At 39.9% G+C, this 18,798-nt stretch overlaps 2 protein-coding genes across 9 annotated transcripts; both read left to right on the forward strand.

Annotated features, from left to right (window-relative positions):
- Window positions 1-21: 21 nt before the first annotated feature.
- LOC121718498 (CXADR-like membrane protein) lies at window positions 22-6,452 on the forward strand. The gene is made up of 5 exons (XM_042103510.1): window positions 22-58; window positions 4,149-4,484; window positions 4,595-4,855; window positions 5,634-5,721; window positions 6,428-6,452. The coding sequence occupies exons 1-5, from the start codon at window positions 22-24 to the stop codon at window positions 6,450-6,452; spliced, it is 747 nt and encodes a 248-aa protein (XP_041959444.1).
- A 2,071-nt stretch (window positions 6,453-8,523) lies between these two features.
- On the forward strand, window positions 8,524-17,596 carry LOC121719587 (CMRF35-like molecule 8). Of its 8 annotated transcripts, none has more exons than XM_042105347.1 (10): window positions 8,524-8,639; window positions 9,457-9,628; window positions 13,117-13,262; window positions 15,118-15,168; window positions 15,417-15,464; window positions 16,255-16,374; window positions 16,554-16,589; window positions 16,861-16,953; window positions 17,252-17,336; window positions 17,493-17,596. In XM_042105347.1, the coding sequence occupies exons 1-9, from the start codon at window positions 8,582-8,584 to the stop codon at window positions 17,299-17,301; spliced, it is 774 nt and encodes a 257-aa protein (XP_041961281.1). In that variant the 5' UTR covers window positions 8,524-8,581; the 3' UTR covers window positions 17,302-17,336; window positions 17,493-17,596. The 8 variants fall into 8 exon arrangements, with proteins under 8 accessions (XP_041961281.1, XP_041961282.1, XP_041961279.1 ...); XM_042105348.1 differs by having other exon boundaries at window positions 17,496-17,596; XM_042105345.1 differs by having other exon boundaries at window positions 17,252-17,324.
- Window positions 17,597-18,798: the final 1,202 nt, after the last annotated feature.

Genomic DNA, 18,798 nt, shown 5'->3' on the forward strand with positions numbered 1-18,798 from the left:
GGATTTAATTTTGATATTATCATGGGTGACGGGTCGGATCTGGTGCTGAACTTTGCGGGTACGGGCCGGGTGGGTCTCCAAAATTGGACCCGTGCAGGACTCAGATTTGTCTGTCTCCAGTGATGCAGGGTTAATTTCACTGGGTGACCTGAACCTGCCCAATGTGATAGTTCAACCCGACCAAGATTTTAAGCTAAAGGAAGAAACGTGCTCATAACAGAAAGCACACTGAGTCTAATTTTGAATCTTCCATCCTTATTTTTGTTCTTGCATGGTCTCCACTCACACAGCCTGACACACACTACATCTTTATAAAATTGGCGGCAGCCAACGATGTTTTAGACAGTTAGACAGTCTTAACCTATTGCTTTTTTGTAAGGCTTTAGGTGATATTTCAGTAATATGTTGTTTTTTTTTTTCATTTTTAGTGACTTACCCGCAAATTACCCACAATTGTAAGTAAAATGGTAATAATAAAATTGTAATAACTAAAAAGAAAGTGACCTTATATCTCAGCCAATCTTATATTGCTTGACATTAAAGGTACACTATGCAGGTTTAGGTATTTTCGGCAACTGTAGAGCACCCTCTAGAGTAGTGATGTATTTATACTTCACTCTGCTGTTGTAAATAGCAAACTTCTTGTGACTTATCCCCCCTGTACCGTACACAATGCAAACGCTTTTGTTTTGGAGGTGAAGGATTAGCAACAGGCAAAATTGAGCTATATCTAATGACAAGGTAATGTTTTACTATTCTCACGAGATTTAGCGGGGAGCCACTCTTGGAAGTTGCATGGCTGGATTTTTTGGTAGGATTTTTCGCTACGTCCATGCTGTATAGCTATGCTAGGTGAACGATTTGTCTATTACAAATTTGTTTACAATCAAATTGGCTTCGTTCCTGCGAGTTCCTGCGAGTGCTTACAGCCATGTCAACATCACAGCCACTTCCAGTTTGGAACAAATCTTTGAAAATAATCACATGGACAACTGAAGTGAATTAAAAAGTGATACCAAATATTCAGCCATTTAGTAATATGTCTGTGAGCCAGCTGGTAATCCTTAGAGACACTCAATCCATCTGTCATCATCAGACTGTAACAAATTTGTCGTTCTACCTAGCTCATCAGAATAGTTCTATGACATTCTCAATTAACAAATAAAACCACATGGTTTTGTTTTGACCCAATAGAGCCCATAGACTGAGCTTTATGTCAAGTAAGGGATAATGTATAGAACGCCGGTCATTATTGGGAAAATAAGTCCCGACAGGGCAAACCGGTCTTGTTCCGCCCTGAAGGGACTTATTTTCCCAATAATGACCGGCGTTCTATACATTATCCCACTTATTACACGGCTGCTTGCCAAAACTAAATAATAAACTCCCCACAATATAACTTTAGCCTACATAGCCTAGCCTATTTGTTACCGTTCATCGTGGCATTTGCTGAGAAACAAATAGTTCGCAACAACACACGCTGAACTTGAATCAAACATTCTTTAGAACACAGCTGATCAACCGTCTGCTTTCACTTTTGAATGAAGTTCCAGTCCTTGCGTATTGATATGAAATACCTGAATTAGAAGCACAAACTCCGTTGTCATTGACAGCGGTCATTATTTTTTTCAGAGGTCCTTTCCTCGGAAATAATGACCGCTAGAACTTTGGGGAATCCCATTCAAGTCAATGGAGCGTTCTACTTGCCTTGTGAAGAGCCGTGTAATAAGATGAAATTAAGTGACCGAGATGTCAAGAATACATATTCCTTGCCCCCTGTGATGTGTACTAGGCCTTTATATGATCTGTGAAATCCCCCTCCAGCACAAGTCAAGGCTAACCATTTTAACACACGCACGCACACACACACACACACACATGTATAAGCAATCATTAAGCAACATGCGGTTTACAAGACGTTGCAGAAAGAGTAGAGATGGAGAGAAATTGAGAAGTGTGATTTTGTGAGAACAGTTAGCCACAAGAAGGCAACCTCTTGTGGTTCAAAGAAATGAGGAAGATGCATGTCTGACATCACAACAGGCATACTAATCTTATGAGTTCCTTGTTTTACAGGTTAATTTATTGTGTGTTGTAAAGCATTTGCATTCCTCTTCCATGACAAGTCAGCAACTAGTTGATGTAGAGGTAACTACACTTTGCGTTTTTAATATATTTTCCTTTACTTATGTGAATGAGATGTAACTACACTTTGTATTTTTACCTAGGTGATATATTTGTGTTTTTAATATCTTTACCTAGGTGAAGTAGAGGTAACTACACTTTGTGTTTTTAATATCTTTACCTACTGTAGGTGATGTAGATGTAACTACACTTTGTGTGTTTAATATCTTTACCTTTGCAAAGTGTGTATGGGCATGTACAACTATGCACTATGTATGCAATGATCACACATGCCAATGCGTCTTCCCAGACCCAAAATGGTACATGTGTTGAATATTCGTTTAGAGTGGCCAGAGGCTAGAAAGCAGTGGTAATTGGGAAAGGGGGCACGGCATGCTGTTCTATTTTTAAATCTATTTGAATTTTCTTGACATCAAACAATGCTATTGTGAAGTTGATTGTCATTCTATGTTGTAAGTCACCTTGGATATATAACTGTCATCTAAGCAAACACAACCATAACCATACATGCATGTGTCTCTCAGTATTAACTGGGTTCACAATGATGCCACGGTCTCTTGTCCTACACCTTCTGATCATGATCTACAGTAAGTATCAGCTTTGTTTTTACAAGTACAATCTATGTTACTGTACACCAACTGGCCTGTAGGTGGCCGGACACAGTTTTCTGTGAATCTCTCGAGAACTGTAGGGCCTAGGAGGACCACCTTTTTTGTATGTTGGTCTTAAGGGGCCATGTCAACCCATCCCATAACCACTCATTTCATGTATAGTGCCACCTAGTTAAAAATAAAAAAGCAAAAAATTAGGTGTTGTAACTACAATATCTCTGGCTGACATGGTCAAAACTGCACAAAATTGAAAGTGGAGGATCATTATGACAGTGACAGTTTTGTGGACTTTCGTTCATGGGGGGCATACAATAAATTAATGTGTACATTTAGTGACTGTAAACCAAGATAGTTTTCAGTGAATATCTTGAGAATTGTAGGATGGCCTAGGATGACCAATTTTTGCGTATGTTTGCCTCCAGGGGTCATGTTAACCCATTTCATATGCACACATGTGCATAAACAGATACACACGCACACACATACATTCACAGTAAATATACGTACACACACATACACATACAGTATATGTACGCATGCATACACATGCACACACACACACACACACACACACACTTGTTGTCCAGCAGATACCAGTGATAATTCAGTGTGCATAATGCAATTCTGTGAGACAGTTAGAATCATACAAGTATATGCCTTTCACCTTTTGTTTTTAGCCAGCAGCCAGACCAGCAGATACCCTGACTTTGCTGAATTACTGAAGCTAAGCAGGAGCAAAGTAGGAAATGAACACAATTTGACAAGCGTGACTTATTTTAGTTAGTACTTGGATAAGAGACCTCCTAGGATTAGTAGTTTTCCTTCTGGTAGTGGTGTTGGTGGCTGGCCAGTAGTTGGCACTTATCCCTGTGGCCAAAAGCCACCAAACAAATGTCAATCCCAATGTCCTATTGCAGTGACAGGGACACTGTACTGCAGAAGATGTTTTCCTTTGCATGAATGTTAAATTGAGGTCCTGACTCACCATGGTTGTTAAAGATCCCATGGCACTTATCTCAAAGAGAAGGTGGTTCCCTGATTTGCTTTATTTACGTACACATACACACACACACACACACACGTAAACACACACTACACATGCACACATACATGCACACACACGACACGCACACAAACACATAAACACACACACGCAGAATTATTGGCACCTCTGCTAAAGTTGACTAAAAACCAGTATAAAACATAATCTGTATAAAACATAATCTGTTGGTGATTTAATGTAATCTCACAATGAAAATAAATATGTTTAACAAAAACACTTTGCTCACAATTATTGGCACTGTATGTGGTGACCCAAAATCTGCATTTACCTTCAGTAGTCAAGACATCCTCTCCTAATTTAATCTGTTTTACGCCTGTTTTCTGTTGTAGGGGGTTTGGGTGAGTTGAGAGTCACTTACAGCCCAACACACATCTGTGCTCTGGAGGGATCATCAGTCACCATATCCTGCTCTTACACCTACCACAGTTATCTTACAGTTAAAGAAGCTTTCTGGACAAACCAAATCTCTAGATTCCCTGTTAATCTCTCTAAGATTGACAACTATGCACAAAGAGTCACAGTGAACTGTGGGAACAGTAGCAGTGCTTGTTCTCTGCAAATTGTAAATCTCACCAAAGCAGATGCACAACATCTCTACTACTGTTCAATGCTCACCAATAGGAGAACAGACATAGGCCAACCAGGAGTTCCATTGAACATTGCAAGTAAATACAAATATTGTTGTTGTTGTTATGAACACTGATTGTTTTTGTCAGCTAGTAAAACAACTACATTGAAAGTCATATTATACAATATATTATTATTGTTCTCTTAGGCCTGCAGGTTGCTTCATATGCAGAAGGCACAAACGTAAAGGAAGGTGACAATGTGACTCTCACCTGCAACACCACCTGCAATCTGACCAGCAACGCTTCATTCATCTGGAGTAAAGATGGACGTCCTGTAGAGAAGAAGCAGATCATCAACAACCAGCTGCAGCTCCACCCAGTCAGTTATGAAGATGAGGGCAGCTACACCTGTGCTGTTAGAGGCCATGAGGGTCATCCATCACCACCCAAAATGCTGGAAGTTATGCGTAAGTCCAAGAATAAAAGCTGTCATAAAAATACTTATACACCTATGTTACCTCCCTTTTATCAGCAAGTTTTTTTTTTTCAAGGGCAATTCCACGCAAAACTGTCACATCCATAAAGCCAACACAATGCCATGGTATTTAGTTGGCATTATAGACATGACAGTTATGCATGGAATTGCCCTCAAGTATTTATTTAATTCTGTGTTTGAGTGATAATAGACACTATTAAAGTAGCTGTGTGTACACTTGGTAAACCTCCCTCCCCTCGATGCCTATATGCTAGTAAGATATGCTAACACTCAATGATTTTAGCTCATTTGTTTGCACACTCACCTCCAAATTTCAAGGTGCTACAAGTTGTGCGTTTCAAGCCTGGGCAGAAGCAGGGCTGAACCACACTGTTCGTCCATCGCAACGCAGGTTGCATATGTCCATTATATGTCAACTCTAAAGTAAAGAAGACAAGTTGCATGTAGGCTACAAGGATACAAGGATACAAGGAAGTTTATTGTCACATGCATATAGTTACTGGAAGTAAGAAATGCAGTGAAATTATGTCTGGTGTCAGCCTATTTGTGCATTAATGGGGGGGGTAAAAAGTGCAGTAGAAGAGGGGTTTAGTAGATTAAGTGGCAAGGGCTGCATAAAAAAGGTGGGGGAGGATTGGGATTGGGTGGGGGGCACCAACAAGGAGCACCCAAGAGCAAGTTGGCTGTAGGCTAGTAGGCTGTTGATAACATGACAACATGTTTGATAACTCCTCTCCTTCTTCCTGTAGCAGTGTCCCATAGCCTACATGTTGCTGCTCTTGTTGGAGTGGCAGCAGCAGTCTTTGGGGGTCTATTTTGTGTCGTGTACTGGCTGAGGTGAGTGCTGTGTATAGTGCATTCATGTACAGTAAGTACAGTGTTAAATATTTGTATATATATATTTTTGCATTTATTTAAATAGCCCCACACTGTTACTTATTACCTAACAGCAGGGTGTCCATATATATATATATATATATATATGTATATGTATATGTGTGTGTGTGTGTGTGTGTGTGTGTGTGTGTGTAACTTGTAATGTGAAATGTAGGACTGTAAAGTCTTTAAATTACATTTAAACTATACCTGAGTGAAATGCAGTACAATTTTGTTTACTTTGCTTTGATTATATTTAAAATTCCATTTATACTTGTTCTAAAAGGGTAGAAACCCTAAAACCATAAACCCTGTGATGCCAGTGAAATCTTTCTTCATTTTCAATACAGGACTTGTTTCAGAAATGGAAAGACAACAAGAGATGATCAAGAGGTGATGGCTCACAATACAAGTTTCAACATAAGTTCAGCAGAATTTGAATAGCTCTCACAGCTGTTAACCTTCCAATATGCTGATGTAAAAAATGTAAGGGATAATGTATAGAACGCCGGTCATTATCAGAAAATAAGTCCTGACAGGGCGAACAGGACCCCCAAAGCGCCATAATGACCGGCGTTCTATACATTATCCCACTTATTATACAGCTACTTGCCAATATGCTGGTGTAAAAAATATATTCTTAATTATGTCATCTATCTGTCCTCAGGATGAAGATCATGGCAACACTGTAAACATGAATGCTCTTTACCAGAACACAAACCCACCCAATACCACCCAACGTGATGCAGTTGATCAGAGTCTGAACCCCAACACCACCCAACGTGATGCAGTCTACCAGAGCCTGAACCCCAACACCATCCAACCTGATGCAGCTTACCAGACCCTGAACCCCAACACCACCCAACCTGATGCAGTCTACCAGACCCTGAACCCCAACACCACCCAACCTGATTCAACTTATCAGAGCCTGAACCCCAACACCACCCAACCTGATGCAGTCTACCAGAGCCTGAACCCCAACACCATCCAACCTGATGCAGCTTACCAGACCCTGAACCCCAACACCACCCAACCTGATGCAGTCTACCAGACCCTGAACCCCAACACCACCCAACCTGATTCAACTTATCAGAGCCTGAACCCCAACACCACCCAAACTGATGCAGTTTATCAGAGCCTGAACCCCAATCCCACTCAACCTGATGCAGTTTACCAGACCCTGAACCCTGACATCATCTAACCTGATGCAGTCTACCAGAGCCTGAACCTCAACACCATCCAACAGGACACAACTGGTCAGAGCCTGAACCCCAACACCACCCAGCCTAATGCAGCATATCAAAGCCAGAACGTTAACACCAAACATACTGAGGGCCAGATTTATGTACATTTGAAAACACAGCATTATCAGTGCCAAACTGCAGAAAGTGTTCTACAGTACATTCTACTTAGTTAGTTATGGTAAAAAAAATTGTTATGTTTAACATGCTTCCTAGTATCCCCCTCTGGAGTCTGAAACAGAAGGCTTGGTTTGAATAAACCATAGTAGGGTTTGTTGTCAGGGTTTGTTGAGAAACTAAGCTTGTACTAAGAATGCCAAATTATGTGGATAAATGTATGGATAATAAGTGAAACTTTACTTGATCATGTTTAATGTGCATTTCATTCCCCCTTTTGTCATTCACACACTTTTGACTGATACTTCCCTTGTAAATAAAACATATATAAAATGTATTATTATTGCAACGTGCCAATACCGAGTCACCATGTTCAACTGTGAGCACAATGCTGTGGGAGGCTGTGAGCATTTGCAAAAGTTATTTGTTTAACTGCGTCCAGTCACTGTTGGCATGTGTGGCAAACAGCATACCTTATTCAGAGTGTCTATTACACAGCTGAGCTATTCACACCCTGTTACGTAGGCTAACAACAAAAAAACATGTTGCTTGTTTTTTTTAAATTATTATTACATTGTGTGATCAATATGCCAGAATAAATGCACAGGGGTGCAAATAGCATACACTGATATTTGTACCAGATGGGGTATTAATAGAACACGTTGCTGTGTGCACCGGGGTACGAATAGCATACATTGATATTTGTACCAGACGGGGTACTAATAGAACACATTGCTCTGTGCACCGGGGTACGAATAGAATTCACTTCTAATTGCACCAGGGTACTAATAGCATACACTGCTAATTGTACCAGGGGTGCAAATAGCCTTACCCAAACTTGAATTGTGTTGTACAGTTTTGCCCTTTTTTTAAAGTTTGTATGTGTGTGCAAGCACCAGAGACAAAAATAACACCCCAAATCCCAGAATTTTTTTTTTCATAACATGGGCACTTTAAGAAGTGTATCTACCTAAATTGTCCCATAATCCTGGAATGTCCCATGTACAAGTTGATGCCAAAAATAGACATATGGCCATGTTTTTTTTTTAAATGTTGTTGTGATGCTAATAGCTGAAGTTAACACCTCCAAATCTAAATGATGGAGTCCTCTTGTGGTATTTAGTTCAACCAGCAGATGGCACCCTCTGCTGTTTCTTTGGATCAATGAAAGTGTTGTTTCTGATGCCTCTGTCTAAAAAACACATACAGATGTTTTATGTAAAACATAATATATGTACATTTGTGCCATAACTTCAAACTGAAAGACTTCATAAAAAATTGTGTGGAGGACACACCAACACACACACACTGCAATGTTATCTCTTTCCATCTCAGCTTGCAACACAGAGAGGACAGTCTTAACGTGTCTTAACACCAGCTTCCCATACAAGACATTGTTGTGAGAGGTATCATTCATCTCCATATGTGAGAGAGGGAGAGTTATAGAGAGAAAACAACTCAGGATGGGGTCTGGTCTCTGCTTGAAGATCTTCTTGCTTTGCAGTGCTTGGATAGTTACGGGTAAGTCATGTAGTTGTAAAGCTAGAATAAAAAAAATGACTTTAAAGTAACAATCAGAGTTTTAAATTAATAAAATAGACCTTCCTGTCTAAAAATCCCACTATCAAAGGCTTTTTTAATAGCAAGATAGCTTGTATGTTCCTGTGTCTGTCTGTCCTGTGTCTGTCCTTGTGATACCATGCTTTTGAAAGCTTTTATTACACATTCATTGACTGTTCATCCGTTAACACGTAGTGAATCTCTAGGTAGGTTTGGAGGTGACATCTAAACTAGTCGCAGTGTCTTTAAAAAGAGGAATGATATTGATATTGGTAAGACTTCACTTGGATAGTCCGGCCACTGAGACTTAACAAATAATCTGTTAAAATTAAAAAAGTTCAGTATGTAAATTGTTGTCGAGCACTTACAAATCACCCATAACCTTAACTTTAATCGCCAATTGTAGTTAACTTAGTGTAAACATTTTTGTAGTTAACTTAGTGTAAACATTTTTTTTTTATATTCTGAGTTCAAGACAGAATATCCAAGTAAAGTGTAACCCTGATAGCTTTATAAGGTCTGAAATGTTGATGCTGATGATCACTATACCAACTACACAGATACATTTTGAACAAGCTGAATGAATGAATGAATAAATAAATCAATAAATAGCTAATTATGAGTAAATAAATACAAATCAATATCATTCTGAAATTAGATATTAATTAGATATTCACCATCATTCTCTATCTTATGACACATACACACTGTATTGTAATAAAGTAATATAATACACACTGTATTGTAATAAAGTAACACCAGTGAAATGCCCTGACAGATGGCACGTCCACCACCGAGGTGACGGGCTCCGAGGGCGGGAGTGTCCACATCACGTGGGAATACAACAAGCGCTACAGCAACAACACCAAGTACTTCTGCAAGGGCACGCCCCCTTTCTGTGAGGATATGGTTCGCACTGATGCCACACACAAGCTGGTCATACAGGGCAGGTCAGTCGTCTCTCTCTCTCTCTTCCTCTCTCCATCTTTCTCTATTACTGCCATGCTGGGTAGGTCAGGTCAGTGGGTAATCGGGAGAATCAGGAGAATTCCCGGTGGGACGCTTCACTTTTGGACTGGTCGAGGGAAAAATATTGACATTTGCTACGTTAGTTTATCTTCTCTTAGTAGCCTACACACATTCCGCATTCTATGCCTAACACCGCAGCGTCTGCATGGGTTGTAGCCTACCATGTGAAGGAGTTCTACCCTCCCAAGAAGAGTTGGTTGGGTCCATAGTCCGTCTTTTCCAAAATAGTTTTCTCAGATACCATAGCCGGGCCAGCCCTACCGTAGTGATAAGCGTCAGGGAGGTTGGATCATAGAAAGAGGCCAGGAGGGACTGAAAAGGCCAAGTAAAAAAAGACGAAAAGCATTGGAGAAAATGCTGCCAAATGTGCCAAGCTTCCAGATTTTTTTTGAAGGGGACAGACATAAGTGGCAACTGGTAAAAAGAAATAGGCCTATAGACAATGATTATTAGCAGTGTGATTATTGGGCTAATATTGGCCTTTGTAGCATTGTCAACCTATTCTCAAGCAACATATTAAATTAATTAAGATATTAACCTTTTTGTATCATCCAATAAGGCGATTCATGCAAATATTATGCAAATATCGAAAAAACTCAAGCTTGATCTGTGTAGTAAAAAAATAAGGTAACATTTTACTTGACAGTATCGACATAACAGTGACATGACACGGTCATGAACACATGAACCCTAACCCTAACCTCTAACCCTAACCTGTTATGACAAAAACAGAATGTCACTTCACTTCTATGTCATAACGTTTATGACTTGATTTTAAGTGCATTATTCATAACCTTTACACATTGAATCATGGTACTAATAAAAACTACAGGATAGTAAGAGCTGAACTGTTGCTTTACTGTATTTATCCAATTTCCACCACCATGGAAAAAGTGGGCCGGTCTTGGGCCTGAAACTCCTGGGCTGAAAAGTGGCCCCACTCAAGCCCTGTCTTTCTCCCACCCCTTTCTCTTTCTCTCTCGCTCACTTTCCTTGTCTCATTCTCGCTAGGGTTTCGTGGCCCTGTTGCTCAATCACTTGAACACTGCCCTTGCACCATCACCGTGACTATGTGTGCATGTAATATCACAGGCAGGAAACATCATAAGCTGGTCATGCAGCTCTTGCATGATTAAAGTCAGCTCAAGGGTATACACGGTGCACAGATGTACGTTGCATAGAGTTTGACATACTATACTGCCCTTCAAAGGCAAAAGACCTTAACTCGCCAAAGTGAGAAACTGAGAAAAGTCACTTTAAAGTTTTTTTGTTGCCAAGCCAATTGTCTTATACGTAGGACACTGGAAATTTGGCTATTGCCTGTTTTAATGAATATAAGTCTGTACAGGGGAAAAAATATTGGGCTCAATCTTGACCTTTGACCCTTATTAGGAAGTTACTGTACTCTGCCTTTGTATTATCTGCCAACAAATAAAGAGCCATGTCAAGGCACTTCACTTTGAGTACCTTAACTAACAAGCAGAGTACCTTAACTAAACTTCAGCGCACGACTAAACAAAGGCAGACTACCTTAACTGACCTTAACTCAACTTCAGCACCCTAAACAAAAGGAATGAGCCGTAACTTGGGACTTAATGTGTTCTGCCTTGGTTTCTCTTAGGCTTTTGCGGTAAATAATATTTTTTTTTTTAGAAAAAAAAACTGACTGACAAATTGACTCAAGATATTTCTCCACCTGATAAAGGATATCTAGAATATCCCAAAAATGAGAATAACTCATTTTCGATCAAAGATTGACAAAGTTACTGCCTTTTGCCTTTGCACGGCAGTATATATTAACTTGTGCATGTAATATGCACAGTAATAAAGGGTGGATCTCACATTTTACATGTTTTTCAAACTGGGTGCCATATGAATATGTATGAAGAAATTTCTTCAGAAATTATATGATATTATATGATATTTATATGATATTATATTGTAATTTGTGCTATGTTGTCACATCCATGCTATCCCAGCCCTCTGATCCAGCTCCAGTCCCTGCAGCTACTCCAGTCCGGCTTCCTGCCCAACCAGCATATGCAGATCCAATCCCTTCATCCTCCCCAGAATCTTAGTTTGCCTTCATTAGTGTCCCGCCTTGTTCAGTGTCCACCTGTTTCCAATCCTAATTAAAGGAGAATTCCGGTGTGATATTGACCTAAAGTGTATTGAAACATGATACCGAGTGTGAACGTATGTCTCATAGCCCATCTCGACTTGTCCCCTGCACTCCAAAATCTGGCGCTAGTTAGCCGATGCTACCAACAACTTTTTCAGTAGTGGTGCTTCGGCATCGGGCTAGCCATGCAAATAAATCACTGTTTTACACCCATTTACGAGGCTCAATGTATCTCCACACTTCATTGGTAGACTTCCTAGGGCCCTGACATTTAAAACGAGACATTGAGAACTTTGAAAAAGCACTGGTAGTTTACTTACAAGATGATTTATACAGACAGTATCTTCACGAAGTTTAACGTTTGCAGCCATCTTGAATTTAGTCACAATAAGTCGAGCAACGAGTAAGAATGAACAGGTATGATAAGGGATCAGATTCCAAAAATAATTCAGTGGAAATGCATGGATTCCAGTTTCTTCCAGTAGCAGCAACTGGAATCCATGCATTTCCACTGAATTATTTTTGGAATCTGATCCCTTATCATAGCTGTTCATTCTTACTCGTTGCTCGACTTATCGTGACTAAATTCAAGATGGCTGCAAACGCTAAACTTCGTGAAGATACTGTCTGTATAAATCATCTTGTAAGTAAACTACCAGTGCTTTTTCAAAGTTCTCAATGTCTCGTTTTAAATGTCAGGGCCCTCGGAAGTCTACCAATGAAGTGTGGAGATACATTGAGCCTCGTAAATGGGTGTAAAACAGTGATTTATTTGCATGGCTAGCCCGATGCCAAAGCACCACTATTGAAAAAGATGTTGGTAGCATCGGCTAACTAGCGCCAGATTTTGGAGTGCAGGGGACAAGCCGAGATGGGCTATGAGACATACGTTCACACTTGGTATCATGTTTCGATACACTTTAGGTCAATATCACACCGGAATTCTCCTTTAAGTTCCTATTTAAACCCTGGACTCTCAGTGTGTGTTGTCCATTATTATTTGTGGATTCAGCGTGAAGCTCTGTGTAAAGAAAATACCTTTTGTCGTGTTTGCCCACTGTGGCGTTTTGTTTAAGTAAAGTAACGCCTTGAGCGTCTGCATCCTAATAACCTCGTTTCAAGTCCTTGTTTGTGATATATGTGTGCTACTTAAATATTTATATAACACAATGTGAGATCTCCCCTTTGTTTTTATTTTATTTATTAATGTAATTGATTTTATTATATTGATCATGATCATATCATTTTATATTGACACTCAAAAGATGTTATCCCCTCTCCTGATAGGTACACGCTCGAAGACAATGGCAGTGATTCTTTCCAGGTGGACATCGCACAGCTGAGTATAGAAGATGAGGGCATCTATCAGTGTGCCGTGGACATACCATTTAAAATTGACCAATATGAGGAGGTCTACATTGATGTTACCGATGGTGAGGACACCCATGTGATGTGTTCGATTTTTTAAGGAGCAATTTGGCTTTTTTTGTTTCAAACATCCAGAAATTACCTTAGAAATGGCAACAGAATGTGAGGAAATAACCGCACTGGCGTATTGTAAAAGAGAAAAACATTATGTAAAAAAAAAAAAACTATGCGTCTTCTCTGTCATGTATCCAGATATCCACTGAGCATGCAAACCAACTAGTGCCGGGATGGCTCTCTTCAATATCATATTGTACCACATGTGGCGCCTGTATTAATTTTGTGGGAAATGTGCTTATTGCACAGAGAAGAGAAGGTTATTTTTCCTCTGGGTAGATGGCAAATTAAATAATTTCCTAAAAAGTTGGCATGTCCCTTTAAATGCAATGCCAGTCAATTGGGAGAGTGACATATAGCTGCGGTCTGGTCGAAACCAACATATCTCCACAAAGCTCCTTTAAAGCATTTTAGACAGACACACTGGATGGAATGGAATTTTATAAGATTATATTATATTCCATGATCCGCCCCAACCATGGCATCTCATTTTACAGCCAACTTAATCTCTTTCTATGTTTTTTCATGTGTCCAACTTTTAACCAGATAGTGAAATGTGTAAGACTAGACTGTTTAGAATTAAGAGTGTGTCCATGAGAGGACCAGGCAGGATGATACATGCTACGTCACCGATTTTGATGAAACTTGGCCATTTTGAAGGGTCCACCTAAAAACTCAAAAAGCCAAAATAGTACAGAATTTGAAACAACCCATGTCATCAAAGGTAGATGTAAGGTTAGTTTAAAACTGGAGTTACAAGGCGTAAGGTGTCGGTCCAGAACTGCACGTATCCACTATGTCACATGCCTTTTGGCGAATACCCAAAAAATTGCAATATTCAGACCTGATTATCTCTGATGAGCAACCTCCTTTTTTCAAAATTCGTTCTGCACATGAAAGGGCCATCTTTGGACTTTATAAATCAAAATAAATGCTCAGCCTTTTTCTTATTTTTGTCGCTGTAACCACCTAAATAGTGTGATCCAGCCAGTGAGTCCTGAGTTCATTATATTCCTTAAGGTAGCTCAAAATGACTGACCTGACTCTCGCCAGATGAATTTCGTTCCGCCTAGCTCCACTCATCCATCTGGGATCAATCCATTGGAGTGGTGCTTCAGAAGGCTGGGCCTAATCAAAAAATGCTTGCATATGATTGGATAAGCCACTTGTCCGTCATCTATTGACGTGCTACTTCAACCACTCACATCGAAGCCAACCCGTGATGCTGAGAATAGTCTCACAGTCGCTTCTACGCTACGTCACATCTATGAAACTCCCGCCCTGCGTCCTGATTGGCTTTACCATACAATCTGGTGCCAAAATCACTCTCAACGAAACCGATCCCAGATGGATGTGAGTGGAGCTAGGCGGAACGAAATTCATCTGGCGAGAGTCAGTTTACAAAATGACATCATTGGGTGACATACACCAGTATGCCGTAGATCCAATATTTGCAAATGTGATGTCTCCAACATATCTCATAGAAACAGTCACTTGGATTCAAATAATAACTTGTAAGATTTTGCCAAAGTTTAAAGGTCAAGGTCACTGTGACCTTATGTACATCCCTTTGTGGTGAATAAACCTCAAAACATTCCTGACATAATTTCATATGTGATACAAATATTCACTTTGACTCACAGACAACAAATATTTGAATTTGGTGGTCAAAGGTCAAGGTCAAGAGCCTTGCTTTCTTGAGAAAATGGTATATCATAAATGCCTGTAGAGAGTTTTTTTTTTCCAATTTGGTACAAATATTCACCTGCACTTCCTTTGTCTTCGTCTTTCATTGGTGACCTCCAGAAGCCACCATCTCTCCAACTTTGCTGCCCAACGTCACACTTCAGCATGAAGGTAATAAACACACCCTCTCTCTGTGTGTTTCTCTCTCTCCCTGTCTGATCTCCCTTTCCCTTCCACTGAGATCTACACTTGTCTTACTATGTGATGTTTGTGAAGTAGCATTAATTGCTACTCTAAGGACCTTTTACAACGTAACCTGAATATGAGTCCTCACCTGTTTCAAGTCGTTTTGGACAAAAAGCAGCTAAATGGATCTAAAGGGGAAAGAAATAATAATGTACACTCTTATGTCAATCTAGATCCAGGAACTGCATTTCCAAAGCTGCAGCCAACCATACATCCAACAGGTTGGAACTCACAGTGCTCTCTCTCTCTCTCTCTCTCTCTCCATTCATCCTAGCTCTCTTCGGGCCTGCTAAACAATGTTGTGGCCTCCACTCAGGAACTCAAAAGTGCTGTCTCACTCTCTCTTTCTTTCTCTCTCTTTCTTTCTCTCTCTCTCTGCCTCTCTCATGGCCTCCACTGTGTCACTGGTGATGTTGACACTGAAAAGTGTTTTGTAAGACTTGACTTCCTATCTCTTTTTTTCTCTTACCAACAACATTTGATATTCTAACACTGACCTTATACATAACTTAAAAACCATACTAGTGTGTTGATGTACCCTCAAATTCAAATCCAAAATGTTTTATTGGCGTGACAGGGGTCATCCCTATGTTCCCCGGGTCCTATGTTCCCCGCTCGGGGTTCGGGTTAGGGTTATGGGTCATGGTTAGGATTTTAAAAAAGAGTCCTATGTTCCCCGGTTCCTTACAAAGCGGGGAACATAGGACACGGGGAACATACGCTCCTGCGTGACAAGTAGGCACATATATTGCCAAAGCAGTCATCACAAGGAGAATCATTTAGAACACATTGAACAAGAACAAACATATATAGAAGACAACAACATCAGAATCAGAGTAGTTAGTTGTAGCTGTAATTTCTGACTTCATCTCCCTTACTCTTCTGTGTGTTTGCTTGCTGATTGTTTTTGTCTTCATGTCATATCTCACTATATGTTATGAGATACCAGTTTGGCTGCACCTCCTCATATGTGACACCAATTCTTAAATGTTCAAATCCAAATTATATCAGCCAATTCCACTACCGATGGCCTAGAAAAAGTGTTCCCAGGGACATCCGGACCAAATTATACAGCCAATTCCACTACCGATGGCCTAGAAAAAGTGTTCCCAGGGACATCAGGACCAAAAGGTAAGTCAAATTGCATCTGTTTGTGTTTCTTTTTCTCTTCGTGTTAAAAACAGCTACATCCAAAACAACATTACAACCCAGGGCAACATAACACCAGTTTTCAGTTTCAGCAGCATGAGCAAATACACTACCTCAATAATGATCTCTCCCTCACTTTCTCTGCTCCTTCTCTACCACAGGAGAACCCAACGAACATACCCCTAAATTGGTTGTAGGTAAGAAAAATCCTCTTATATTGATGACATAATGGTTCCATTAATACCAGTAATGTGTCTCTCTGTACCTTCTCCCTGCAGTGCTGTTGGCTATTGTGCTTGTTTATTATATTGATGATATGACAGTAATATATTGGTGATATAATGGTGACGATATAATTATATTGATGATATAATGGTGTTATATTGATGATATAATGGTGTTACATTGATGATATAATGGTGTTATATTGATGATTAATATCGGTGTCTCTGTACCTTCTCCCTGCAGTGTTGTCAGCCATCGTGGGCCTGACTGTTGTGCTGATGGTGGCCATGCTAATACTCAGCATTATATTGTGTGTGAAGAGGGCTAAGTCATCAGGTGAACACTCTCTCTCACACACACACACAGGAAAAGCACACTCAAAAGCACACACATACTAACACTCACAGGCGTACACACAGACACACATACAAGCATGTGTGAACACACACAATTATTTATTCATCTGCAGTTATGTACTCACACACAGCCAATGTCAGTCAATGTCCTGTAAAATGTGTATGTGCCGACCTTTTAAAACAACACACTTAGCAATAGCTCATGTGTAATATTTCATGTGTAAATATTTAAGTCTGGTTTGAATGACATGGTTTGTGTTATGCTCTGCATCTCACAGATTCAATTAACCTTCCTGCAGCCATGGAGACTGCAAGTGTCGGACCATAAACTCAGATTTGCAGAGGATGCTGGTAATAATAATGGTGATATGCAGCTAGCCATTATTACATGTGTGTGTGTGTGGGGGATAACTTGCATCAGTCAGTCAACACTTGACCCCTCTCAATATGACCTCTAACCTCTGGCATTTGACCCCTCTCAATATGACTTCTGATCTCTCCTATGTTCTTTTTTTCCAGCAGCAGCAGTTTGGTTGACCAGCAAAACACCGTAACCAGACAAGAGCTCACTATTAGCATCAGTGTTTCACACCAGTAATGGCTGAAATTGATAACTGAAAAATAAAGCTTGTTGTCTCAGAAAATAACTTGTTTTGACTGATTTGGGCTCTATTTGGTATAAAAGATATTTATGGATGTTTTTTTTTAACTTGATGTAGCCTTAGAATATTAATGTAAAGCAGATTTGCTGTTTAATGGTGAAGTCAGTCATTGTGCAGGAAGTCATATTTGTTTATATTTAAAATTATTAGCAGATGTCTTCGTTAAAACAAGCTACATTACATCAAGGACCACACAAAACACACAAACGAGGTAGCTCACCCCTCCATTCAGTATTCCCAGAGAAACTCCACACAGCTTTTGTTTTTGCTCAGGGGATTGCCTGTCCCTTTTTGTTTTCTTCCAGCCTCCAGAGCATTTACATTACATTACATTACATTACATTACATTTGGCTGACGCTTTTTAACCAAAGCGACTAACAACATGGTAAACAGTAAGTTTTTAGAACAATTCTCACAATTTTAGGACAGTTTAAAAAAAAAAACATTAGAGTACAGTAAGAATAAGTGCGTCGGTGAGTGCTGTTTTTAACAGTTACTTGTCAGTTTAAAACGGCTGGTGAGTGCTAGGATCAGTAAGACTTGTTGTAAGTGTTGCTATGAGAGTAGATGTTCTCTAAAGAGCTGGGTCTTCAGGAGTTTTTTGAAAGTGGAAAAGGATGTCCCTGCCCTTGTAGGAACTGGCAGTGTGTTCCACCAACGAGGAACAACAGATGAGAAAAGTTTGGATTGGCAGAGCATATAGGCTGCCTACAGAGAACATGTTTTTATTACAGTGTACTCACGGAATGGGCAGCTAGATAGTGAGATGATTGCTGAATGTGACAAAAAATGTTATGGTTTCGTCCATGGTCTTGCATACTATCGCTGACTGCACATTTAAGTCAAGGCATTACAGTAAAAAAAAAACACACTGTATCTGCCTGCTCTTTGCTATCATGGCCCACGGCAAGACTTTGTGTCACACAACGAAATTCCTGTTATTTATTGAGAAACTGGTTGGTTTTGCATGTTGTGCTTTGAGTACAAATTCTTGTAAAAACAGGTCAACCAGTTACCTCAGTTACCAGTAACTTCAGATCACTAGTCCAGGGTTTGTTGAGCAACTAGAAGCTTTCACTAAAAATGCTAGCTAGGGTCAGATATGTGGCAAATACAGTGCAGAATATGTTTTTAAGGCTCTTCTGCATGTCAATGAACTCTA

The sequence above is a fragment of the Alosa sapidissima genome, chromosome 9 (assembly GCF_018492685.1).
Source record: "Alosa sapidissima isolate fAloSap1 chromosome 9, fAloSap1.pri, whole genome shotgun sequence".
NCBI lineage: Eukaryota > Metazoa > Chordata > Actinopteri > Clupeiformes > Clupeidae > Alosa > Alosa sapidissima.